The following is a 26,702-nucleotide window of genomic DNA, read 5'->3' as shown; positions in this document are numbered from 1 at the left end:
CTTGGCCAAGTCTTTCAGATTGAAGATATAGTGGCATGATAAACAATAGTCAATTTGTCAGAACTCCTTGTAACACCATGACTGGTTACCACTGACCTTATGTGAGATCTCTTTGGGATGTTTTTTTGTAAGGAGGTAGAGCAACAGAGCAGACTGTCCTTCTGTAGGCGTCAAGAATCATTAACTGAATTTTGACCACAACTGCTTTGATGGCATGTGTTGCACCATTAAGTATTTTTTATTTTTATTTTTTTTATTTAAAGGACCAGTAATCAGGACTTTTTGCAATTCCTTATAAATTACAATATAGCCCTTGGGCTTACAGAACTTATGCCACTTTACGCAAGTGACAAGATTTGTGCATGCCCTCTAAATCCTATGCAATTTATCGAAATCATCAGACTAATTACGGTCTCGCCATGTTTTTACAAAACCGAGAGACCAGAACCAGGGTTCTTCGCTAGTTTAAAATTACACAGCAATCAAAGTATTGGATGAAGTGGCACAGAATACTTATTTCCTCCGGTCCTTCCATCTCATCTACTATGGCCTAACTTGTTTAGGAATTGTATTTGTTCACCATAAGAAGTGTATAAATGGACGCATTTCTGCTTCAAATCTTGATGTCCAAAGCCAAGCGATATCCTCCCAAAATGCTCTGTCAGATGGAGCGTACCAATAAACATGAGACTAAAGCCAATTAAGTAATGCTTATTATACACCTTCAAGGCAGATTATCGTAGCCCTCCCCAGATACATGAACCGATGCCCATGATGTAATTGGGTTTATTTACCCAGTTATAAAACATTTTGTGAGTCACAAAATGGCTGTGCATTCTACTGGCATAATCTTGGACTACATTTTGTACCTTTCTCTTTGTAATGCCTTACATCATCTTGAAAGTATCTTCTTTATCTTCTTTGCATGTCATAATTGAAGTTGCATATTTTCTCACAGAGTGGTGTTGGCGACTTCCCAGTGTCACATTTTGTGCAATCTAATTTGAATGTTGGAACTTACACAGAAGTAATTACTGTCCTAGGATTATGGGCCATTCATATGTATTGTATACCCAATCTATTTTAAGACAAAACCGAGATCTGTCTCTTGTCCAAAATTAAATGCATCTTTGAAAACACATTAACCATTTCACTTTAATTAAACTGAAACCATTCAGTATTTGAGGAGCTGACTTGGTTGTGTGACTGATTCAATAGTTTTGGAATTTCACTTGTAGCTTTTTATGCAGAAGCCCATTTTGTTTTATATTTCATTTATTGAAAAATACATATTTTTGTTGTAGTTTTTAAAATGGTGCTTTTGAGAGGCTACGTTTAGAAGTGGGCAATACTTCTGTTTTCTTTGTTTGCTAATTTTAGTATGTCTATTTCTTTGCATTATTATAGCATGTGATGCATAATTTTATTTATCAGTTCATGCAGTGAAGCCCTGAACTGAGAAATCTCGAGTCCTTGGTATGCCATTGTAAATAAGATTGTATAGGTGAAACATTGGCTATTGAAGTCATTTTTTAGGTGACCTCGTTTTTAGAGTGATTAGGCTTCTTCTCCTCTCTTTCAGCGAGTGAAAGCCGTTCTTTGTTTTCAATTAAGCCTTTAGTTTGTCTCTTCTTATGTCTGAATCTTCTTGGCATGATACAATTTGCTTTTTCTTCTTGTGTGTCTTAAGGTCTACAACTTCTGGTGGTGGGGGGAGGGGGTGTAATACTACACCCACTCCTGAATCTGCTTTCCAAGTATGGCCTGAACTTTCTTAATTTGTTTAACTTTTTTGGGGGGGGTGTGAGTGGGAGGAGTTTATTGCATGCAAGAACATTTATGACCCATTTTAGGGTTCTCGAATCACCCTTCTCTGCATTTAACCATGTGAAACATTGACAAACGCAATGTGTGCATCATTCGCGTATACTACAACTAAGTACTGTTTTGACCTGTACATAATTAAATTAGTGAGTTGAGTGATCAATTTCTTCTGTTTGTCTAAGGAGCATATTTTTCATTTAAAGATACTTATCAATATCCACAGACAGTAATTGCTGTTAATTATGGTGCCCTCTTCCCATGTTTTCTGTAGCACTTACACCTCTAGGACATTACAGTGTAATCTAGATGTGAATTTTCACCATAGCGTGGTGTCCTTTTGTGTTCACATAGTGTATTGCTCTGTCCCTGGGAGGCACAATGTATCTAAAATCCGCATAACACATGGACTGGAAGATCTTATAGGGGCTTATTTGAAGGCACTTTGAGCTGAATGTGTATTTTGCATGTCTTAAGGTGTTCTTTTAGGTATATTGTGGTCTTTTTGTAGACTCTAAACTTTTTGAAAGCAATGTTTTTATTTCAGATGCTATGTCACAAGTCATTTTCTTTATACTGGTTATGATCGCTAAAACAGAAATAGGAAAACCTTAAACATTTCTGAAATGCTTCAGCTTTTTACCTCTGTTGTAGGGAACACCCTAAGCAGTACATTTGACAGCTGATCTTCTAATAAATTGGATTGACCATTATTGAAACAGTCACATTCACTTTTGACATTGGCATACGCATTTTTTAGTTTAGCTCTCAGATATAGCACACAACAATATTGTTGAAAATACTTTGAGTTCTGTATCAATTTCTACATAATTCATTCTACAATTTAGAGTAAATTAGTGTTTCAATCGAACCTGTGCGCAAGAACTAAGCTGTGGCTGTGAATGGACACATTCCAACAATGGCCATATGAGGCTAGGAAATTTACAATGACCAGTGGTATTATCTGCTAGTTAGAATGTGCATGTTTTCTATCTTAGCCTGAGGTAGTGAGTTTACAATGTTGTCTAATGCAGCAATTTATATTTTGTTTGGCATGATTAAAATAATTATAAGGCTAAACCTTTGCACAAAGTAATGTAGTATTGTTTTTCTTAAACTCACTGAGGGCAATTGCCATTGTAGAATGTACTTGATAAATGGTGAAAAAATGTGATCCAATAGGTATCCCACCAGATTCAACTCAATTGAATTAATTTAAGAATCTTCATTTTTAAAGTAAATTTTAAAGGGAAGGACCTCACCCAAAATGTCTTGAGGTCACTAAAACATACTTGTTAAAACAAAAATAATACTCTTCATTCAGTGTTCTACAGCGTTGAAATATTTAGCGATTTATAACAAATTTCATCTAATTCAACTACATTTTTAGACATTAGGCATGTGAAAAACCTTTTTTGAGGAAGGTCCTCCTACTTGGTAAGTTAACCAGTGGCCTCACACAAGGGGAGGTGCCTGGTGACTTTCCTGGAGTTGAACATAATGACGAACCTTTCCAAGTAGCAAAGATACATCTACCTATTGGCACAATGCTCCTGGCAGTCCGGTGGTTGTGCAGGTTCCTCCTCCCAATAGTCTTTCATTGGCACAATAATTCACCACTGGAAAATATGCATCAGTCTTATTTACATAAATTAATTTCCTTGTTTGTCGGGTATTAATTCTAGTAATTTTCCAGGCAAGGAGTGTGAAATGGATTGTAATATAAAGTCAAGAAACTGACAAAGAAAACAAAGCATGCATGCATTTCTGCTTCTGGCACCACCTCTGTACTGTTTGTGCCCTCTTGAACTTCCTTGTTAAATTGCTCCAGCTCAGCTCGAGGTTTCCAATTTCATTATGGTCTTTATTTTACATTGCATGTGTGAATCAAACTGACATTAGCTTTTACGTGATTAAAACATTGATGTTTAAGGATGATAATTGCATTGGAATGGGATTGCCTAAGAATTCTAATTCTGGACACGGAAAAGCCTCATACAAAATGAAAAAAATGTAGCTTTTTATTACATAGGAATTGATATACACCTTTATTTAATTGCAGATATTCACTTGAAATTATTTAACATTCTAAATCCAATCCACGTCGAATGACAGATGTAACTACCTACGATTAATAACAGAATACCCTGAGCTTTATAAAGTGCCCAGCTCTGGAGAGATTTATACAGTGCAGAAAAGCAATTGCGCTTTAAGGCAGAGAATGGCTAATCGATGACATCAAGCTTAGAAAAAAATGCTCCTTTTCCTGCCTGAATGGTAGGTAGCCTTTTCTCATTCTGCAAACCAAACACGCATGAATCGTGTAGACCTGGGTTTTGTTTGAAAACGGAGTTGGTGGATCACATCCAATTAAAACTGCACTTGGACATGCATAGTTCATGTGAGCAAAGTGTGACAAACCTAGCTGTTAGAAAAAACAATTTGAAGTATTACTCATTTGTAGAATTAAAAACGAAATTGCTGCTTATGTGGACAGCCATGGTTACAATACCAAATTCTTAAATCAGATTGGGCTTCATTTTGAATAGATAAGGGTTTTGAACTAGAATGGAACCTCTCATGTGCCTAATTACAAAAGTCTCCACTGGAGTGCTCTTGAAGCACTATGCATACACCTACACTGTCTGCTTTATTAAATGAAATCCACATTCTCTGCACTGTTGCACAGGCAGGGTGAGTTTCTGCAAAGTAAAACAATCAGTTGGTACTTGTTGAAGCACTGTGTTTTCTGGGAGACCTGCATCATACAGATGTACCAGTATCTCAACAAAGTAAGGGCCTTCAGTTTCCCTTCCAAGGCCAGGGTGAATGGTGCCCCCTGGTAAAATCCTATCAGTATTTCCCTGAGGATTTTTCGATCTTGGAGACCGTTTGGAAGGGGATGATGCCTCCGCCAAGGCGGTGGCAGAGGATCGGGGCTGTAAGACGGTTGAAAGCAGGTCATGGACACTTACTAAGTGTCTGCTGCCGACTGCCCTCTGTGCTGGGGCTACACTTTTGGGAATGCAGTTCCCGGTGTCTGTGGTTCTGCTTAAAATGCAATATTTCATTTTTGGCAATATCATAATCATCATGGTGAGAAATTGCATAACGCTCTAAATGAAGTAAAAGGACCTTTAGCGTTTCAAATTTTATTCAGAAAATCATTGCATTTTAAAGACTAATAGTATTATCTGGTTTATCAATGAGTTAAGAAGGGTGGTTTGTACGTAGTTCTTGATCACCGAAGAAACATATTCCATTGTTCACCTTTCATATAATAACCTGATTTCAAGGAAATTGGGATAATGTGGAGTATCTCTGGATGCCAGGTGAGATAATGATGCCCCAGTGATGCATTTCGGCTCCTATGATCTACTGTCCGCGTAATCATGGATTCAATAGCCATTATGTGAAAGGAACGAAGTACTCTGCACCATGGACTCTGTGTAATGAGAGCTATGATGAGCCAAGTGTAAGCATTTCTTTTTTAATTTTGATGTTTGATGCAACTATTAGATGAATATCAACGGGGAATTTTTGTATTACAAAATTCGAAGCAGTGATAATTGAAGGCTCAGGCAGTTTATGGATGCATTAAAAATTCTTCACAACAGAAGTCTATATTGTAATAACTGACTCATAATATATTAGCAAACAGCATGAAGGATATGTGGAAAAGAATCTATGATGTAGGGGATGGCAAATAGGATAGTATTGAGTAAGGCGTTAACAGTAGCCAAGCAGAGAGAAGATGGTAAGCAAAAAAAGAGGAAAATGTAAAGAACAGACCCAGGAATATTATACATACCTCAAATGAATTGTCTGGTTAGATGAGCTGCTAACATTTGTTGATTGGGAGAAGAGGTCACGCACTCCAGCGTGATTCGGGGATTACATTGCAATTGAATTTGAGTTCCTAGCAGATATTTTTACCTAAAGCATTAAGACTGTAAAACGGCGTCTTTGTCCAGCTGGAGCTAGTGGGATAACAAGGTGCAGTATGACTGCTCTTGGATAGTTCATATGAGTCTTTATCAGTGGCTGTAAAGAATCTTCATCTTGGTTAACCATTTTTGTTCTGAGACTACAATTAATCGAAAGTTTTTTATTTATTTTTAAACCTAATCTTATTTTTGTTTCCGTACACTAACACCAGAAATATGGCACAGTGGTCAATTAATCATTCACATTTGAGACACACCAACATTCCCTCTTGGTGCCCACCCTCCATTCACCCTCCCACCCCTGTAAATTGAACTCACTCATGGCACAGCGATGGGTCTGCTGCCAGGGACACACCATTGGACAGTGCCTTAGCTTTAGCATCCAACCCGTAATAAACTCTCCACTTCCTCTAAAACTTTTCGAATTTGTTGGTGCATCCCCAACTTTCATATACCACCTGATTCACCTCTGCATCTTTTCATATCCTCTAGCCACATTTTGGCTGCCATGCTTCTCAACTAAAAGACTTTGCATACAAAATAACCGCTACAACCTCAAAATATCCACCCCCTCCTCCCCAGTATCAGCTCACCTTAGCATGTTCGAATCATGTGGATAAGTGTGCCCTCCTCTGCGTGTCATTGTACTCGTATAGGGCTTTGGGCCCTACATATTTTGAATAACCTGCTTTTATTATAATATATCCTATGCTGGATCTTCAGTTGTATTCATCTGAATCTGGCTTTAATCGCTACCCTCATTGGATGCATCAAGCCTGCCTCCCAGTCAGTGTCATTGATGTATCCCAGGTTGGTCACTTACCTGCTTCAGAGATTATCCAAGGTATTATTTAGGTTAGTTAGCTACATTTGAGAGACAGGCTTCCAGGGGGATCACACCCATCAGGACCCAGTTTTTCCATTGGACCATACTTGGGAATATCTGAAGCGGGGAGTCCCTCAGTCCCAAGGGCATGTGCTAGTTGCACAGATCTATATATGTTTGAGTGGCAACAGCTGAAATTCCTCCTGCAGTCACTCTGAGAGCTTCAAAGTGCCCCCCTCCAACACATCTCCTAGGGAGCTGATCCCAATGGCCTCCCATTGTTTAAAACCGGACAGTGTTCAGAACTCCTTTTTCACAGTTCTTTTCCAGAGCCGTGTGGCCAGTGTTCTTTCTCTGCCAGCCCAGAGCCTTGTTTGTGTCATCCCACATTTTAAAGGTTGCCTGCATGCATGAGCTCGAGCAACAGTTTTCTATCCTTGTGTCCATAGATGTAATGTACGTATGTGACTGTCTCTTTTCAGTCTGGCCACTGGATCAGTATCAGAGGTGAACCCCCATTCATTAATGACTGGAAGTTGCACAGCCCGATAGTATGTGTAGGAGAATAATGCACTGTGGTAGCAAGATTGGTAGAGCATCCTCAAGCCTATCTTCGGATGACCCCATCCCAGAAGAGCTTTTAGCGTTCTTTCCAGCCTGTCAAGGTATGCTTCTTTTATCTTATAGGGTGTATTCTACAAGAGATACTGGAGTTGCGGTAGAGCAATCGTTTTAAAAATGGAGACCCCGCCCATATGTGATAAAGGAAGTTTATGCCTGCTCGGAGGGTCGACCTGCAATTCCCTGAGGGCCCGACCCAGATTGACTCCAGGAACCTATCTCTGTTAACTGTTATGGCTATTCCCAGTGGAAGCTTCCTTTAGGACGAAGCCAGAATCGCGCTGTGCCTTCACAGCACTTTCAACAGAACGAATGCGTCTTGAGCACGCAATCGTTCTGCACGCAAGTTGTTACGACTTGCTTTAGGGGGGGCACAATGGTGGAGTGGTGTTGTAATTAAAGTCCAACACCTTCCCTACTGTTGCGCAGACTGGAGTTGGAATAGTAAATTAAACTATTCCAATATGCAGCACCGCCCTAAGGCAAGTCGTTAAAATGAAATGCATGCAGAAATATGTGCTAAAGACACATTTGTTCTAATGACGGAGTTCCTAAGGCATGCGTGAAAAACACATGTGGAATTCCGTCATACATTGATTCCCAGACACTTAAAGCTTTATTCTAACTACCCAAAAGTCCACGGCTAGATGGCCCAGTCTCACTCAGTTTCCCATCTGATAAAGGATCGATTTGTCACAGTTGATACAGTATCCAGAGTAGGTCTCAAAGTTTCAGAACACAGACTGGATAGTGTGTAGTAACCTCTCAGGGTACATAAGTTATATAAGCGCATAGTCCACATATAGCATTAGTAACTCCGGCTCATTGACCACCTCTTGAAATCCCACTACGGCCCCTCTGCTATGCACTCAGCATGCAAGCAGTTCTAGGCATGGCGCAAAGAGAAGGGGCAATGGGCACCACTGTCTTGTGCCCTTTCCCATTTCAAATAGATCTGAGAGGATTCCATTCCCCCTTACCACCGCTGTTGGTGCCTCATGTGACAGTTTCACCCACCGACAGAATTTGGGGCCAAATTCAAATTCCTTTAGGATCAGATGGCAGTACTCCAGTCGATTGAGTCCAAATCCTTTTTGGCCTCTAGTAAAGTCCTAGAGATCACGGTCAAGTTTTGTGTGGTCTAACCAGACTTGCAAACATGTGAGATTAAGTCTTGTTGCTCTTCCCGACTTAAACCCCAATTAGTCCTCTTGGACAAGGTATGTCATCACTCCGGATATTCGTGTTGCCATATTTTTGGCCAGTATCTTACTTTCTGTGCTTAAAAGTTTAAGGATCCTATATGATGCAGAAAGATTTGTGGGGGTTACCCTGTTTGGGCATCTCCTTAATATGAGTATGTTTAAGGTTGTCTACAAGGCTCCCTCCTCTTTAGCTTTGTGAAAGAGGTTCAAGAGATGTGGCTTAAGGAGTGTCACCAATCTTTTTTAGAACTGTACTGGGAGACCATTTGCTCCTAGTGTTTTCCCTGTTTTCATGTGGGGCAAGGTTTTGGGTTCTTGCAGTGAGAGATCATCCTCCAAGCCCTCCCTGTACACATGGCTCAACACTGGGACCTGGAGCTCACCAAGTAATGCTTCTCTTGCTGCGTGCGGGTGTGCCTAGCTTTATAAAGTGTTCAATAGTATTGTGTGACTGTTAGTGCTATCTGCCTGTCTGTTTTAAAGGTCGTTCCACAATCTGTGTCTCAGCCACCCCAACGCGCCTCTTGCTTTCTCCTTCCCAGCCATGCTGGAAAGCAGCACTTCTTATCCCCGGTTTAATGCAGTTTCCTCTGCATCGAGAGGTAGTGCTGTTGAGGCGTTATGGGTGAGTTTTCGATATTGCTCCTGAACTACCACTAGTCACAGGTATGTTGCCTGTGCCTCAGTTTGCAAACAGGAAGTCTCTGGAGGGGCAACACTTTCTCATTCAGTTCTTTTACCTGCCTATCTCTGATCATCATCTTCACAGAAATTCTATTTTGGACTCCGTCCCGGAACAACCTGCAGAGCAGTGACTACCTCTCTATACAACAATTCCATGAGTAAAGCCTCCAGGAATGGGAGGTGCTCCCCAAACCAGTCTTCAAGGTGAGTTAGAAAGGCAAGTGTTTCGAGATACCTTTAGCCAGAAACTCTAACCTAGTCATTCAGAACAAACCAATAATCCAGACGCAAGAAGGTCTTCCGAACTCCCGACAGAAAGGAGTATTGTGTAACCGATGGATTGCATCAGATGGTTGGTACATTAGATTTTAACACAGGTTTTACCCAACATAGCCTTTTGGGAGTGAACACTGTTTCTTGTAACCTAAGTATGCTATGGAAGCTAGGATTTCTGTTTATTGTGAAAAGGAGCTTTACTACACCTCGAGCTTTCAAACTATGCAGACCACTGCTACCATTCACATAGGGTAATCTGGCTATCGAAATTTTGTTTTGGCACTTGAAACCGAAACACTGTTTCCCTTGAATGGGCTGAAAAACGTTTGCTCTCAGGGACACAGTATACATTTATTGCAACTCTCACACTGAATGTGTTACAGCAGAACACCCTTTGCAGTCCTCTCGGTCCCTATCTCAACAAATGAATATATGGCAATTTCACACCTTCTGGTGTTTTAGCTGCCCTGTCTTTTTGGTTTCTTAGCCATTGCTTCAACCGTTCTGATGGCTGTCATTTGTGATACCGCTACTGATTAAATTATCGACCCCCTGGCACGGAAAGCTTTCTCTGTCTCCATCTGTGAGGACAGAAGCGGTCCTGATGTATGATATACAGCAATTGACAAAAAAAGCTCCGCGGGCTATGTGTAATTTTACTGCAACTTTAATATGAATGTGCAGTTATAGTGTGATGTTTTACTGCAATGTGTTCTGTTCGGTCCCGTGTGCTACATTTGTCATGCTGAATATGACACCGTACACAGTGCTTCGCTTCAATAGTGAGTACATTCAGAATAAGAAAAGAAATACGGGGTTTTCGACCAAAGGATGTCAACCTGCTCAGTCCGTCACCAGAGAAATATGTGGTTTTATAAAACTTAACAAGAGCATCTTGAAAAAAGCAGAAAGGGCCCAAAAGATAATAGAATAAAAATTTATTCAGCATAATAAATTTAAGAGGTAAACAAAAAAGCAAATTCCTTTTTATGTTTCTAATGTCTGTGTTCTGAAGCATGAAAGGGTAGAATAAGGCATTTATTCTTTAATAAGTGGTAGTACATTTTAAGTCTGTCAACACAAGCTGTCTGGTTGCAAAAGACTTATTGTGGGCTTACCAAGAACTTAATGGGACCCACATCCCACCCATTGATTACCATTAGTCCGCCTTACTGTCACGCTTTCCTTTCCCAGTTAGTCCATCTTGTGTATGTCCCTCCCTTGGAACATGGCTTCTTCACCATCTGTATAATTGGATGGATTCTGTCCTTGTTAGGCTCACTTTTAATGCACTACTTTTTAAGGTCTTGCCTAAGCCAGCGCATGCGTTGCTCTGCGAGACCTTTAGTAAGCAGGATTTTCAAAGTGCTACCACATGCTTTTGCTGGCCTAGCGCTTGTGGTTATGCGCGCATGCAGCCGCCAGCTTTTAGCGCCCGAGGCGCCATCCTCTGTGCGATCACTTTCACCGCTGCTGCGCGCGCACCACTCGCGTGCTTTTTTTTTTTTTAACTTGAGGTGCATGCGCGATCTAATTTCCGCTCCTGACTCCCATCCTTTCCCTCTCCTCCCCAGACTGGGTCGCACCAATGCCGCACGTTCCTCCTGGACAGCCATCGCAACGTGTTATCAAGGCGGCACGGTGTTTTATGTTTCATTGGGATATGAAAGTCTTTCCATAGTTAACATCTTTCGGCGAGCGAGGGAAGAAAGCTTTACTGTTCTGCAGGAAAAAAGTAGGTACCTCCCCCGTTCCATTTCATGAGCTTATCCTTCAGCTGAAAGTAAAATGTCCGCGCCCTTATAGTTTCACTTTCTTTCTCCCTTCCTTCATATGCAAAAGGCTGTTTTAATTCCGTAACTTCCTGACGCCCGTGGGGAGCCCGCCAGGCAATATGCACTCGCCTCATTTCTTGGGGATACACGCCCACTCTTGGTTGTGTAGCATTAGCATCGCTCAGTACTTGCTGCACTCACCCCCACCCCCCCCATTCGGGCCTACTCTTTGTCCGTCCACGCCCCCAGCAACCCACCATACTGCCCCCACCCTGGAGGATGAGGATGCGGGAGCCTGTGTGGAGCAGACTGTAGAGGTGAATTGCCTTGCTTAATCCTTCCGGTTTGAAGCTATGCACTTTCTTGTAGGATTATAGTGGAGTCCTGGCCCCTATCAATCTTGCTCTTGGGTCATACCAGATGGAGGTTTTGCAGTGGGTCGCTGTGTATCGGTGTTTCTCGGTTTACAAGAGCACTGAACTCGCTGGGTCGAATCCGATGCATCTCCCCAACGGACATGACCTGAATTTTTCCCTAAACATCCATCATGTTCAGCAAGTCTCCCCCAGTTAATGTACCCCACTTGTGTTTAAATCCTCCCTCACCCATTGCTAGCCCCGTGGTGCTGCCTGCTTTGCCCCTCTGTCAGTGTTGGTCACTCGCTCGGCAGTTTGCAGTACATCCACCCATGTATTGGAGATTTACACCCTTAATCTGGTGTTTGCAACTCCTCCCGTGGTACAGAGGTTCTGCTGCCCCTTGTGGTGCTCATGCAGACGTGGCTTAAACTACTTGTTCACCCCCATGTGCTGCAGCCAAACCTCACCCGTTATATACTCTTGAGTACTGCAGCTTAGCCAACTTGATGCACCTACTGTGCACTACACTAGTTGTGTGCGGAGACAATTTATTATCATGCTGGCATTATTATTCCTTGGTTGCGCCTTGGGTTCCTTGTGACCTCACTTTCCAGATCTCAGCACTTCATCTGGCATTGGTACCACGTAAATCACTTATCTCGAACTCCTTCTGCCTTCGAGGTGAGGACAGCGTCCTCAGAAGCAGGCAATAAAGCATTTTCCTTATTCATTTGTCCGAATCCATAATCATTTGCCAGTTATTTTAAGCAAAGGCGCAGCAAAACCAGGCAAATAAACAGTGTCTTTGTAAGTAAGTTAAAATGGGGAACGATTGTGAAAAACACTAATCTGTAAACCGAAGGAAAAACCAAATGCACAAATTTGTGCTTAAATTGTGACGGTCTTTGCTGATGCAAGACACCAGCATTTAGTTTCACTTGACAGTCCTCAGATTTAAATACACATTTAAAACCTAATTCTAGCGCGTCCAAGCCATTCACACTGCTTTGTGTAGCTTTGAATGGTTTAAACTGTCTAAATGTGATGATGTTCTGTAGGAACTGATAGAGCGTCATGATGTTCTGAAATTTGTAGGGGTGCATCATATTCACTGTTAGTCAGCACCCGCATATTAATCGATGTAGGCTAAGAAGTGCCATAGAAATGTATTGGCAAAATCGTTTAACATAGAGGTGATTAGAAATTTTATAATGCTTTTTGTGAAGAGTAATGCTGCAGATTATCATGAATGTATTTAGTAAATGCATAATGATTAGTTTATTTAATGCAATGTGTTAGGTTAAACACGTGCTATGTTAAAAGTTACACATGCAGGTTGTTTATTCACTTATGAGACTAATGAACTAATGCTTAGAGTGTGATTTAGTGATGTGTTTAACGGTGTAAAGGCCTGATCGCATATACGGTTGAGGTGGAAGGCCTGTTCATTTTCTTATGTTAGCTAAATGGTGTCGGCCGAAAATGATTTCCCTTGGTAAAGTCTTGGGTTGCAGAACGAGGAAAATCTTTGAGGCAAGAAAGTTTTCGTTCCCGTGTTTCTGTTGCCGGTGCAAGGACATTTAGCTTGTTAGTGAGACTAGGTCTTTGTTTTAGGAGTTAGGATGCTATGAGAAGCCAACAGGGGAGTACGTTGGAATGTGAGGATGATGCTTTCAGCGGAGAAGGTGCCTGGGACCCAAGGTCAAGCTAACCGTCGTTGGAGGCGAGACAAGTTTCGTTGGAAAAGTACTGGAAGAAGACCTGGCTGAAGAGGTGTGCTGAAGGGCGTGTGCTATGTTTTTGGGGTTTTGTATTAGGGACAGTGTCCCGTGGGTTGAGCAGTTGACGTTTAGACGGAGCTAGAAAGAGCATTTTAGAACGAGCTCTGATTAAGTGAATGTACTTCTTAGGAAGTCTTCACTTCTGACACCGTTGATTCTCTTGCCTGGGAAGGGAAATGTTAAGTAGGGATGTCACCTTAGAGTTAGAGTAGGGACAGACTAATTGTTTTCATCACTAGACTAATGATACCCAATGTAGACATTGGCTTAACCATTGTTTTTTTGATGCTTCTAGAGTCAGTGATTCTTTTTGTTTTGAGTCAGATGAGGATCCTACGTAGGCTCGCTTTTGTATTCGTGCCCATTTATCTTCTACACCTTGTTCGAAGGTGTCTCTATGTTCAGTTATTTTTTGGTTGTAATAAAATCCTATAAATTCTAGATTCGGGGTCAGTGGTCTTTCCAAATGAGATCTAATTTTGGTGATTATGTTTTAATAATTAGATTTCCTCCCCTCTACACTATTTAGCAGATAAAAAGATCCTGGCAACCTGAGAGGACTCTTGGAGATAACAAGGTAGGCAAGAATCCGGTCCCATCAGTAGCGTTTATACTGGCATGTGGCAGTGATCGTTGTTCCATTAACTAGTGCAAGCTAGTGAGCAATAGATTGGGCGATCGCACTTGTTTATTTGTATATGAAGCACTGCGGCCAATCGCTGTCAGGGTTTGGTGAAAAAAATATCATGGATGTGTTGAAGAGTCCGAAAGCACACCCAGTCGGCAGAACCTCCGTGACATGGGTACAAACATCTTGAGGACAGAAAGCGACCACCCGCTGCAGTCCCTGCAGAGACACACAACAAGCCTTGGCTTTGTACCAGCGCTCAGCAAACATGAGGCAGAAGTATTTTAAAATTCCATTACTTTGTTCCTCACATCAAAGAATATAAGGTTTTTGGGCATGATCAGCCTTAGAAGAAGCTTGACCAACTACTAGAAAGGCAAGTGTTTGATCTCTGGGGCCATATTAATGAAACTTTGCCCTGCTGAAAGAACAGGATGTCATTGGTAAGATTTTATTCCTTGTGGAGCAAATTTACATCCTACTATTTCTGCTGTTTACATATTTATAAGTTGAAGCAATGTACATTCTCCACGATTTCTATCTTTTTTTTTTTCTCCCTTTTTTTTCAAATTATATAAAAAGGAAACATGCAAAATAAGTTAACTCTATTTTTTAAAGTTATTTATGGCATAGGATTTTACAATTGAAATACTGATGCAGCACCTCAACACATCACCTGAACAGATCTCAGCACCACCTTAGTACCAACGAAGCACCACCGCAAAACCCCTGCCTCACCACCACAGCACCACTCAGCAACACCACAACATCACTAAGCACCACCTCAACATTAAAACAGGCAGGAAGAAGTTGCCAACATTGCAACAACAAAAAAATGACAAGACATTTTTTATGTTTATTCTTTTTTAATTGGGTCGTTCAGTTGTACATAATGGCGTCTTAGTTATATAGAATGTAACAAAAATGCTATGACACTTTTTTATTATAACTTTTCAACATGAAGCACAGCAGCCACAATGCTCTTAAAAACATTGGCAAAGCCAATACCTCTGGCTAAACGCATATACGGTCCCAAAGGCGAGACCTATTGGCTATGCCACTGCCTTTCCTTCTTTGGAAGGCGTTTGAGATGGCAATTGTACATTACGTTTTCTAGCATGGATATTTGGGCTAGGATTATTGAAATTTTTACGGCTTCCTTTTCCATTTCCTCCAGACTTGCATTTCCTTCCCTCTAGTGAGTGATGTCACTTTCTGGTGAGGCAACGTCTCTTCACCATCATCCTGGATGGGAAGTGACATTACGGTTTGGAGAATGGGCACCGTAAAAGTAAGGAAGTACTTCTTTTATAGAATAAGCTGAAAGAAAAACGTTCGAAAGGAAGTCTGCTGCACTGTCACAAAAGTGTGCCTAACCTTTCCTAAAGGAAACTAGAAAAGAAAATGTGATAAATATTCCTTATTGACCTAGTTTGTAACATACGTACGTTTTTAAAAATTCATTCAATAAAGTTCCGTCCACCTGTTTAGAACGTTTCAACGCTGGTTCTCCTAGCATAATGTATTGTTTTTTACTTTAAATTTGACCTGATGGTGTATTTCCTTTTCCCATTACTCTTAATATTCAGTTATGTGATCTTTCGCAGTGCCCTTTTCTGTGTACTGAAATGCAAGTAATAACAATATAGTAGCTCTGCACCATATACACCCTATACAGTATTACGTTTCCATGGGTTGTCGTTTTAGCTGAATAATGATGTTTTGAACAGGGTTCTTAAAGCCAAAATCTGGGTATTCCTTTTGCCTCCAAATACTGTTAGTTGTATAATACCTCTGGACCGTTCCTATTGCAGCAGGACCAAGTCTTATTTGCATATAACTGGGTCTAATTTGATGTGTCATGGTGTGCCACAAACAGTGTATTGGGATGTGGCTCTAGTAAATTGCTAGTGGCTGAGATTGATTCAAGCACTCAGTGCGTCAATTTTTTAAAGTTTATATTGTGATGCCCTTAGTGTGTGTTTGATTTGTTCTGCATTCCGTCCATCATCTGTTCTTTTTACATCTGTCCCTCTAAATGGGAAGAGGATGCCCAGGTGTGGGTCCCGGGCCAAACCATGTGGTAAAACTCTTACTGAACTGTTGACCTGTAGGAGACTGTAATGATTGCCTTCATTTTCTAAATGATTGCCAGTGCAATCAAGGTTCTGTGTAGATGAACCCTCTTCATGTGTTCACATGCCATCCCTCACACCTGATCTCCAAGTGCATGTATTGTGCCCAAATGGCCTTTACTTTATCTCTAGAAAAATGAACAAGCATTGGCATAGCCAATAGTTCTCGCCTTTGGGACCTTATAAGTGTTTAGCCATGCAACAGTTGATGATGTTGCACCAAGGCTATTGTGCTGCATAACTAAATACTTAAAAGGTCCCTAAAGCGAGACCTATTGGCTATGCCAATGCTTGTTTTATGTAGCTCCTTGAGACTGTCTGTATTTTTCATCTCGCCCCCACCCCCCTCTCCCCTCTCCCTCTGGTCTTTATCGCTGTCTCTCTCCCCCAACCCCCCCCCCCCCCACCCCCCTGCCCCCTCTTCCCTCTCCCTCTGGTCTTTATCGCTGTCTCTCTCTCTCTCCCCCTCTCCCTACTCATCCCCGCGGTCTTTATCTCTCTCTGTCTCTCTGTCTCTCTGTCTCTCTGTCTCTCTGTCTCTCTGTCTCTCTGTCTCTCTGTCTCTCTGTCTCTCTGTCTCTCTGTCTCTCTCTCCTTCCCCCGCCCCCCCCCCCACATATCCCTGTGGTCTTTATCGCTGTCTCTCTCATGTTGCAAGTTATTTCTGATAGACTTTAACCCCCTCCAAACTCCCTATCTGTGTTCCTTTATAGCTTGTGCTTCTTTACCCACTCCTATTTGCTGTTTCTTAATATGTTGCTTTTCACTCTACCAGCCATTCCCCATTGCTTCCTTCTCACCTGCTCCTCTGTTGCCCAAAATGCCAAGTGTCTTTTAAAAAAATATATATATATATTTTTGGGATAGGTTTAGGTAGTAAATTGCTGTAGGTCAGTCAGCCTTTAAATAAACAAAAAGAAAAAACACTTTTGCTCTTCTACTTCATTTTTTATTTTAAATGTACTGATCTATCCCTTTCGGTAAATTTAAAAAAAGAAAAAAAAAAAGGCGCATATGGGTCTTTTACATTTTTTTTGTTTATTTTATTTTTACTGATACATGCATGTGCCCTTTTTTAGGTCTCCGCTGTCGTTGGAGCGCACATGCGCTCCTTGCCTCAAGACTTGTAGGAAACAAGTTTATTTGACCAAAGGGCTTTAAGCCCCGCCCCTCTTTACCATTCGCTGGCGTCACCGTTTATGCTAAACGGTGGCCAGCCATTGGGAAAGAGCTTTGTAGGTTGCTTTTTTGGACAGCCCACTTGGACGGGCTCTCCTGCTTTCCTTCTGGCGTAAAAGGTTTCTTATCTTTATGGGGCCATGTGTTTAAACACATGGCCACATAAAGACAAGAGATCCTCTTTCACTTTTGGGAAAGCACGATGCAATTATAAAGAAGCGGCTGCCTTGCCAAAGCAGAGAGCTTGTTTTTACTCGCGAATGTACATTCAACAACCTCCCCTCAGCACTAACAGCGTGCTGCACAGTTTTTATTACAGCACGCGTGCATTTACTGCACTACTTGGTGTCAACTGGACCCCGCACGCTTCTGTTCTCGCGCCCATGCAAATAGGATTCGTTCATGCCATAATCACTTTCTGTGTAGGTTATTGGAGTTAAGTGCATGACAAATACCCCAATAAAAAAATAATCACCCAGAACTATTCCGTGATTCACCACCCTCTTAAACATGGAGTGCCCATTGTCACCACCCCTAAATCCGCTGCACACTTGAGGGCACCACGGACCCCGGCACTCACTCAAGTACCCAGTGTTTGTCTGCTGTTCCCTGTCGGCGTTGCCTCACCGCCCCCTTTAAATGTGTCTTTTCTTAACACCAATTCATTAGATCCGAAAGTAGCTTTTTATGTAGTTGTTCCCCCCCCCCCTCCCCCCCCCCCCCCCCGCCCTGCCCTACGTCATTTTCGTCCCAATGGCCAGAACTGCCGACTTTGGAGGTGTGGAACCACTTTCGAGTCCTGGCGTCTGCTCAACACCCTGTGATTCTGGGCAAATCTCTTCATCTCCCCGTGCCTACAGCAGATGAATGTATCATTGTGTAACGTAACTGGTGCTCATATAAATCGCTCCAATAACTTCGGGTCAAGTTCGCTGCGACATAAAACTGCAAATAAATAAATAAAATTAAAAAATGACAGCAGTGCATACAGAGTGAAATAAACAGCCTCAGTCACTGAATAGATCCCACAATCAGCCCACTCCGCAGCTAAACTGAAACGGAAGACACCGGTGCATGCATTAGAACAGAGGGCGCATTACAGCCCCCAAGGGAGCGGATATCACCATACCAGATATTCAAATGGAGGTCAGGGAGGAGGCGAAGGAGGAAGGTGGAAGGAGAGAGGGAAATAGAAGAGGGTGAGAGGGAAATAGAAGAGGGTGATAGGGAAGAAGATGGGTGAAGCAGGGTCACATGAACAATAAAAGGGATAAAAAAAAAGGGAGGAACCTTCCGTTTCGAGGGAAGAAGAGAAGACAGAAGAGACGCAAGGGCTCAAGGAAAGTCCCACAGATAGGGGGTGAGAAGATGAAAAAGAGAGAGGAAGGAAAAAGGTATAAGAAATAAGATTTTACCGACATGCCTCCCCGGTGACGCAATCAATGACGTCGACCGGCTCGGGGTCAGACTAGTGTTTTGTTTGCAGAGAGCTGGCAATGATTGCCCAGGTGTTGCCGGCGGGGCTTGTGGCGCACCGACTGAGCCCTGCGAGTCCCCGTACAGTACTGGAACAGCAGCGCGCACTGCAGGGCGGCATTGAGCAGATTTGGCCCTAGTTCTGAAATGGCAAAGAGAGCGGCTGGACAGGGTTGGGGGGTGAATGGCAGGGAAGTGTGCATGTCCCAGTCCTGGAATAGAAGGGTCTGCTGGAGGCCTGGATTACGGTTGTGTTTGAGTGGTGGCCGGCGGGGGAGGAGGAGGGGGGTTGCTTTGGGCAGCATTGCGGTGCAGGGTCCCTAGGACCGGCTTTTGTCATGGGCAAGCTGGGCCCAGAGCACCAATCTTCAGAGGGGGCATGGCATAAGTAACTGTCTTACCAAAAAAGTACCCCCAATAACCGAATCACTAGTAAGTGGTCGGATCTGTTTGAACAATCCCTAAACTCTAATTACATGGAAATCCCTACGTGAAGCTGCTACAGGAACACCACTACTGAGTGGGAAAGGAGTCAAACCCTTTTTATTGTATATTCCCTCACACACCCTAGTGGTGTCATGCTTCATCATCGGGACACCCTGACGCCTAGAAGTCAGGGTGGGCTCAACCATCTTTCAGGGAGCTCTTAGGAAGATGTTTTTGGCCAGGGGATAAAGATTAAAAGCCCACCAACAGATCCCAGTTTCCCTTTATGCTTGGATCTGCCGGGGGTAATAATAAAATATAAAGATAGGACCATAATATTCCTACTGACCCTAAGACCCTATAGCCAACCTGTTTCAGTTCGTGTTAGCCCCATAAAAGGGTGCTGGACGTTCTTCAGGGCAAGACTGTGTGCCCCCTTGTATGAGTAGTAAAGAGAAATTCCCTATACTACTTTTTATAAGGGCAGGTAGCTGCTCCTTATTATTTTAGGACACATTTGTCTCATGTATTCACGCCATCCCGCTTTGGGAGAGGTTTCAACTCCTAGTGGAACCTCACCACTCTGTGGGGTAGTCCTGTAGTCAAACTGCCAACAAGGGTCCTGCCCCTCGTTCCGTCCTACTCAGGGGTAGGTTCCACCGCTTGGGGTTCCCCCTTACTATATTAAACAAAACCATTTAAAATAGGGTCCAAGGGATATATATTTTAAAGACCCACACCTGATTTTATCCCCAGCACCAACTGAATGTATAACACACGAAACAGGGGGTCTAACAGCCAAATTTGAGAGGCTACACTGTCGATACTGAGCCAACAAGATCTCAAAATATCTTTATCGCACACACATAACGTATTAATACGTTATGTGTGTGCGATAAAGATATTTTGAGATCTTGTTGACTCAGTATCGACAGTGTAGCCTCTCAAATTTGGCTGTTCCCCCTTACTCCTCATAGCAGGTTGCACACAGTCTTTGGACCATAATATTCCTACTGACCCGATCTTTATATTTTATTACCCCCGGCAGATCCCAGAATAAAGGGAAACTGGGATCCATTGGTGGGCTTTTAATCTTTATCCCCCTGGCCAAAAACATCTTCCTAAGAGCTCCCTGAAAGATGGTTGAGCCCACCCTGACTTCTAGGCGTCAGGGTGTCCCGATGATTAAGCATGACACCGCTAGGGTGTGTGAGGGAATATAAAATAAAAGGATTTGCCTCCTTTCCCACTCAGTAGTGGTGTTCCTGTAGCAGCTTCACGTAGGGATTTCCACGTAGTTAGAGTTTAGGGATTGTTCAATCAGATCCTACCACTTACTAGTGATTCGGTTTTTGGGTAGTTCTTTTTTGGTAAAGCAGTGTTAAAACACGGGAGGGTGCACTCCCTTCTTTAGTTCCTCTCGGCCCCTCCATAAGCCTGGAAGTTCTTCCTGCCTACAATGTGTATTACATAAGTAACTGTCTCCATGCAGGTCATGCAGACAGAGATGCTGTCACCTGGCCCCACTGGTGAAAGTTCAGTTTTTAACCCCGCCCCTTCATCAAAAAGCTTGGCACCAGCGCGAGGAGCTAATCCGAGTGATTCAGGTGAGCTGGGTGAGGTGCCGAGATGTTTGGGTTCAGAGGCCAGTCACAATTCTGGGGTAGACAGTCAGGGACTCATTTTATCCACAGAGAGGGCGCCAAATTTATTTCCGCCCAGGGAGCTATCCTGGCAAAGGCTGATTCTGACTAGGCAGGGCTGAAATAGGAGGGTCTGCTGGAGGCCAGTACAACTGCAGTTATGTTCGTTAGGTTGGGTGGTAGAGTTTTGGGGGCAATGAGGTTGGTTGTGGGTAGGAGGAGTGAGGGGCTGTGAGGGCAGGGTTGAGGTGCATTTCCAGGGCCGTGTGATTGCCCCAGTGATGGAAAAGAAAGGGCTGGCGGTGGCCAGGATTGAGGTCGGTTGTGAGTGAGCGGAGGGGGTGGGATGGGGCGTTGGGAGGGCTGGTGAAGGGTTCTAGTGTTCGGCACTGCCAGTACTTATTGTTTCCGTCTTTAGAACAAGCATTAAAAATGCAATAGGTCTCGCCTTTTATTAAGTTAAAGCCATTTGCTTTGCTATACAATACCATTAGAAAAGCAAATGGATTTAACTTAATCAAAGGCGAGACTTATTGCATTTTCAATGCTTGTTTATTTTAGCTTTTGGTCATGCTGAAAATGTTTATGCATGCCAGCCCTTTTTCCCAAATCGACGTATAGACTGAGAGTTCCTGCTTTGCTCTGAGTAAAAATTCTTGATTTTATTAGGTTGCCCAATCATTGTATTTTTCCATTTAATTTGTTTTTAACATCAGAGTTCCATTATTCACCTTAGTGCAAAGGCTTTGTTTCGAAAACTTACTGAAAACCCCTTCTTGCATTCAGTGTTCTTAGCTACCAGTTTACAACAGTTGATTGAAAGTTTGCAACTTGACTCAGTTTTCTTTCGAAAGTTGAGCAACACGTAATTTTTTCCACATTGTATGCCAACCTGGTGCATTGTGATTTGTGTTCCACTGTTTATTTCAAAATATGCGTTTATTTCTAATGCATTGCAGTGCTGTTTATTTTTGTACTTTAGTGTTGTAGGAACTCTTAAAACCGTGATTAGTGTTCAAGATGCATACAATTTTCATCCTGTGTCTTTTATATTTATTTATAGAGAATTGTAAATCTTGAGTCTCACCACTGTAAATCAAATCAGGAACTGTGCTGACAAATATACATTTCTAAGCAAATTAATTTATGCAAAATGTTGTCAATTTTTCATTCAATATCCATTCAACAGGCACACAATTTGATCTAATTGTGGATTCTTCCATGCTTTGGTCTAAGCATTGCCATTGTTTGCGGCGTGACTTTAAGTAATTTCTGTTTGTCTTTTAACAGGATTGTATGGACCTGAGAACTGGCTGTTATCAAGTGCAGACTGTGGAGGCATCAATCAATCACCGATAGATATTACAGATCAGAATGCTCAAATTGGAGATACATACCAAGAGCTGCAGCTAGATGGATTTGATACGGAATCCTCAAACAAAACCTGGATGAAAAATACTGGGAAAACAGGTACATGTTCTGAAGTGTTCTGCCATTCCCAAATTAATAATGCCAATTTAAAAACTGCATTTTATCATTAACTGCACGTAAACCCAGACTTGCTTGTAGAAGCGCAATGGGAGAAAAATCTGGCTCATTTTCAGGGGGCTTAGATTTTGACTGTTAAAGATAACTAATCAAGGATATATCATTAATGTCATAGTGAACTCGACATTACCACTTGCAGCCCGAGTTGAAATAAAAATGGAATGAATGCTTCCATCAACTGCAAATAACACATCTTTATTTTAACTGTTAATTCAAAGTTTTACATAAAGTCAGGCTAAATTATTACACATCATAGTGATAGTCTGTTTTTGTATTCTCTTCCTGAGAAATGTTGGAGTACAGGAAGTAAACATTTTTGGCGTAAATTTTCCACATGCCAACGTAGAAATGTCTTCACATTAATGTAGGAAATGCGTGTCAATATAGAGAAAATGTGCTTTTATCATATGTGCAAAAAGAGAAAAATGCTGCTTATTTCTGCAGAAAGCACCATTTCTGTGGTTCTTTCGCTGCTAGGCCTCAATATTTTGTTATTCATTCCCTTCCCTTTAATAAAAAGAAATGCATTTTTCTAAATCCTGATTTAACATTGTAATTGAACTGTAGATCCTAACCTCTTCATGAAATGTGCTGTTTTCTGAAAAATATATTTCTTTCCTTCCTCACACCATATGACTTAATCGCATTTTAAAATAGTTACCTCTGCCACATGATTATAATTAACAAGTATATTGCTATAGATTCGGGTCTCATGATCTAACCAGAACATGTTAGATATTAATGTTTAATTTCATAGAGCAACCCATTGTTGCACAATGGGACACTGAACTGGCCAGATAACAGAGTAGACTTGATGAGGTTCTCAGGAGAACCTTTTCTAGTTTGATATTTTTGTAATACTCTGTAGCAACATTCAAATAACATATCAGCATGAACATTTACTCTGGGAATCGAGGCAGAAGACGACAGACCATCGGAAGATCCTTTCCTATTGGCTAGAGATGATCTAACATTCAGAGTTTTGAACATGTTTTGTGCTTTTCTATAAAGCACTTGTGCATAGATTGCATTGCCTCTATAACTAGAAACAACTGTCCCGTGTCCTCTAGCACTTGACTGTGCTACACTTGCCCAAAGTTTCTGTGAGCTACTGCCAACAGTGATTTTCTGTTACTTTGTTGCTTGCCTTTTTGGAGACTTTCTCCATACTGATCAAAGCTACTGCTGTGATTATTTTCTTACACTTCTGTTAATGGTTGCTACTGCAACTTTTAGGGAACTCTGCTGAGTTTCCAGAACTACTCTTTATGGGGAGTTTGACCTCTTATAGCTATTAGCCTGTTGCTCCAAATTTTCTTATGCTCTTTTCCAAAGGAGCTGTTTATGGGTTTTGGCAATAAGTTGGGTCCTTTTAGATTAAGATGGAGATTAATTTGTTTATTGAACACACTATTTTGTAAGCAAATTCTAACCAAATATTCTTAATATTTCTATAAACAGACTTATTTCACTAACCCTAATAAAAATACAGACTAATCTCTTAATGAGAAAGTTGTTTTAAACTTCACCAAACATCTCCTCATTAACTGTACATTAAATTCTATAAATTGGTGATTTATTAGGAAATGTACTTGGGTAGTGCTCCTTTCTAACACAGTCGCTAAGATCTATCAACCTGAAGATGAAATTGGTCTGGAAATTAGAGATTCTCTTAGTAAGATTCAAGGTGGAACTGTTTATAACATTTTTGAGAGGTCTGTGCTTGCAAATCTGGTAGCTGAGGATAGGTTTAACACCCTGACTGGAGCTATAAAATATTACCCAAAATTATAATTTGAAATTCCTGAATCCAGTGTCCAGAACTTGAAGATCCGACAAGCGGTATTTGAAGGTGGTTGCCGTTTTGACTGTGTTAGTATCAATAGGGCAAATGCATTGTGGTTGTGATTGTGTCTTTCTACTGATTTGAATGTTTGAATAGAATGAGTGGGTAAGAAAAGAATAGTCAATTAGTGGTTGAAAAGGTGTTTGGCGATTTCAGACTTGTCATAGTCGAAAGATCCAGGGTTAGCATAATAATAATTAGAGCTTGTTGCAGAGATGTAGTGTGGGAGGTACCGTCACCTATACCATAGACATAGTGACAAGGAGCTTTGTTGTGAATAATTATTATTGATCTGTGTTAGTGGAACATAACTGCGCAAACTGGATAAACTGTATTGATGTGGGTGATTTCACGCTGGTTGAAATCTCACTTGTGGTTGTTGAAAATATTCTTGACTGTTTGGGAAACTTTCTTTCTAGTAGAGCACGCAAAGAGTTTTTAAGGTTATTTGTAAAAATTGTGAGAATACAAAGAAAATTGCAAAGGAGGGTGAACCCCTGTGAGGTTTAACGTCAAAGTGTTTCGAGCAGGGATTGGTCGGTTGGTGTATTTCGCACTGGGCTTGGTTGGTGACATTGCAGAGCTGTGCTGAAATTGGATTTTTGGGGAAACATATAACACTCTGTGTTAGTTAAAAAGAGGGTGTGAGAATAATAACTGAAATGTGTTGCCCAATGAGAAATTGATGTATACAGGACCAAAGCAAAATATTTGAATTACTTGTGCTGTTTTAACCCCTTCCATGCTGCGCAAATTCCGCCGCTGTGCTGACGGAATCTTGCGCGGGCGTGGTCATGACGGAACGGTTCCGTCATGAGCACAGCTCAACCGTGGCTCATGACGGAACCGTTCCGTCATGAGCACCGAAGGGGTTAAATTGACCTGTCATCAAATGTTTTAAAGATTTAAAACATTTGCTGATAAGTGATGTTACTATTCCAGTCCGAGGCACCTCTTAAGGGTACACCTGCATACATTGACTACGGAGTATGGTTTAAACACGTCTTTGGCTTCACCAATGGAGTAGGATTACTGAGAAGGAGGGTACCTTGAGTTTTCCTAGATACAGGACATTTAATACCAGGATTCTTGATCATTTGTAAGGAAAATTATACGAGATGAAGCCACTACCTAGACCCATTCAATATGAGGCTTTTAGTGCTTGGGAGAAAGTTGCAAGGGAAAAAAGGGAAACATATCAGAGGAAAACCAAGAGCAGTTAATTATGCAAATGCCTGGTGGGATGAGGAACAGTGTAGATGAAGGAAGGCAATCATAGAAGGAACTAGATTATATCCTACAAAACATCAGAAGCTGATAAAGGAAAAATCCCATGAAGAAAGAGGAAGATGTGTCGGATACGGATTCCAGTGAAGAAATATTAGAACAAATGTTAAACTTCAGACCCACCACCATATACCACCCCTGTTGATCAGAAAGAATTAGGAGCTAGTTTAGGTCTGACAGTGGCTACTGACTCTTTAGCTTTGGGTATTACACCAATTAAAAGATCTTTGCAAATTCTGCAACTTGTACCGCCAGTTGTGACCCAATCACAAGTTACAATTCCTACAATAACACCTACCACTGCAGTGACTAGCACAGACCCTGTATCTATTGTTTCTGCTCAGACTACAACTCAAGCTGTGGCAAGTGCAGAAATGAGGCCAGATGCTCAGATGGGGCCTACCTCAAGCTTTGTTCGAACTTCTCAAAATTCAGATAGTTTATGGAAGCCCCAACAGATGATACAAACACTAATAGATGGAGGGTAGTTGGTCTTTACTGCTCCATTGGCTCCTGGTGATGTAAATGTGACTGAGGAAGGATATATACCAGCTTAGGTTGAGGAGATTACTAAAAACAAGAAGCCGAGAGTGTTGAGGCACAAGAAAACAGAGATGGTAAAAAAGAAGCCTTAAGACTTCCCCCACATTCAAAGTAGAACTAGAAGACCTGATAAAAGGGTGTTTGAAACCTAGAGCAGTATCGGAGAAATAATTAATTTACCTGTGTAAGGAAATTACAAGAGCAGCAGCTTTGGTGCATGACGGGTTACTGAAATAGCTAAAAAAATAGGACATAGATCTCCGCAGTAATGTAAATCTACACATGAGCTATCATGTTCATTTGGATGATCAAGCTGTAGAAAACTTGAGGGTTACTGGAATGCATTTCCACATTGTAGAATTGGTCAAATGCATTCTCAGATGGTGAAAGACTGAGAAACTCTAAATTAGATGAGCAAAGAAACAGTCGGCCGTTGCAGGAGAGCAGAGTGAGCAAGATGAGGGATAGGCGACTAGTTACCCACTTAGAGTAATAACAGGAGGAATGTATGTACATGTTCCTTGAAGTTGAGGTGATCTGGCAGCATTCACAAATAATTTTTCGAAATTGAGAGACAAGCCGGTGCACTGGTATGCGCAAGTGAAATGCTTCATAAAGATTTCGAAGGTAATTATAATACATTTTTCAACATTGTGGTACCTGCTGATTTATGGGATGAATGTAAGATTGTGGTAC

General features: G+C 41.7%; 1 protein-coding gene across 6 annotated transcripts in view; it reads left to right on the top strand.

Annotated features, from left to right (window-relative positions):
* The window catches only part of PTPRG (protein tyrosine phosphatase receptor type G), a 1,080,885-nt gene that overhangs the window by 337,948 nt on the left and 716,235 nt on the right, over positions 1 to 26,702 (top strand). For all 6 annotated transcript variants that reach the window (XM_085624730.1, XM_085624729.1, XM_085624728.1 and 3 more), the window contains exon 3: positions 22,073 to 22,252. In XM_085624730.1, the coding sequence (XP_085480856.1) occupies positions 22,073 to 22,252 (180 nt within the window). The remainder of the gene's footprint in view (positions 1 to 22,072; positions 22,253 to 26,702) is intronic.

This window comes from Triturus cristatus, chromosome 9, assembly GCF_964204655.1.
Source record: "Triturus cristatus chromosome 9, aTriCri1.1, whole genome shotgun sequence".
Lineage (NCBI taxonomy): Eukaryota > Metazoa > Chordata > Amphibia > Caudata > Salamandridae > Triturus > Triturus cristatus.
This window is presented reverse-complemented; position numbering and strand designations above follow the sequence as displayed.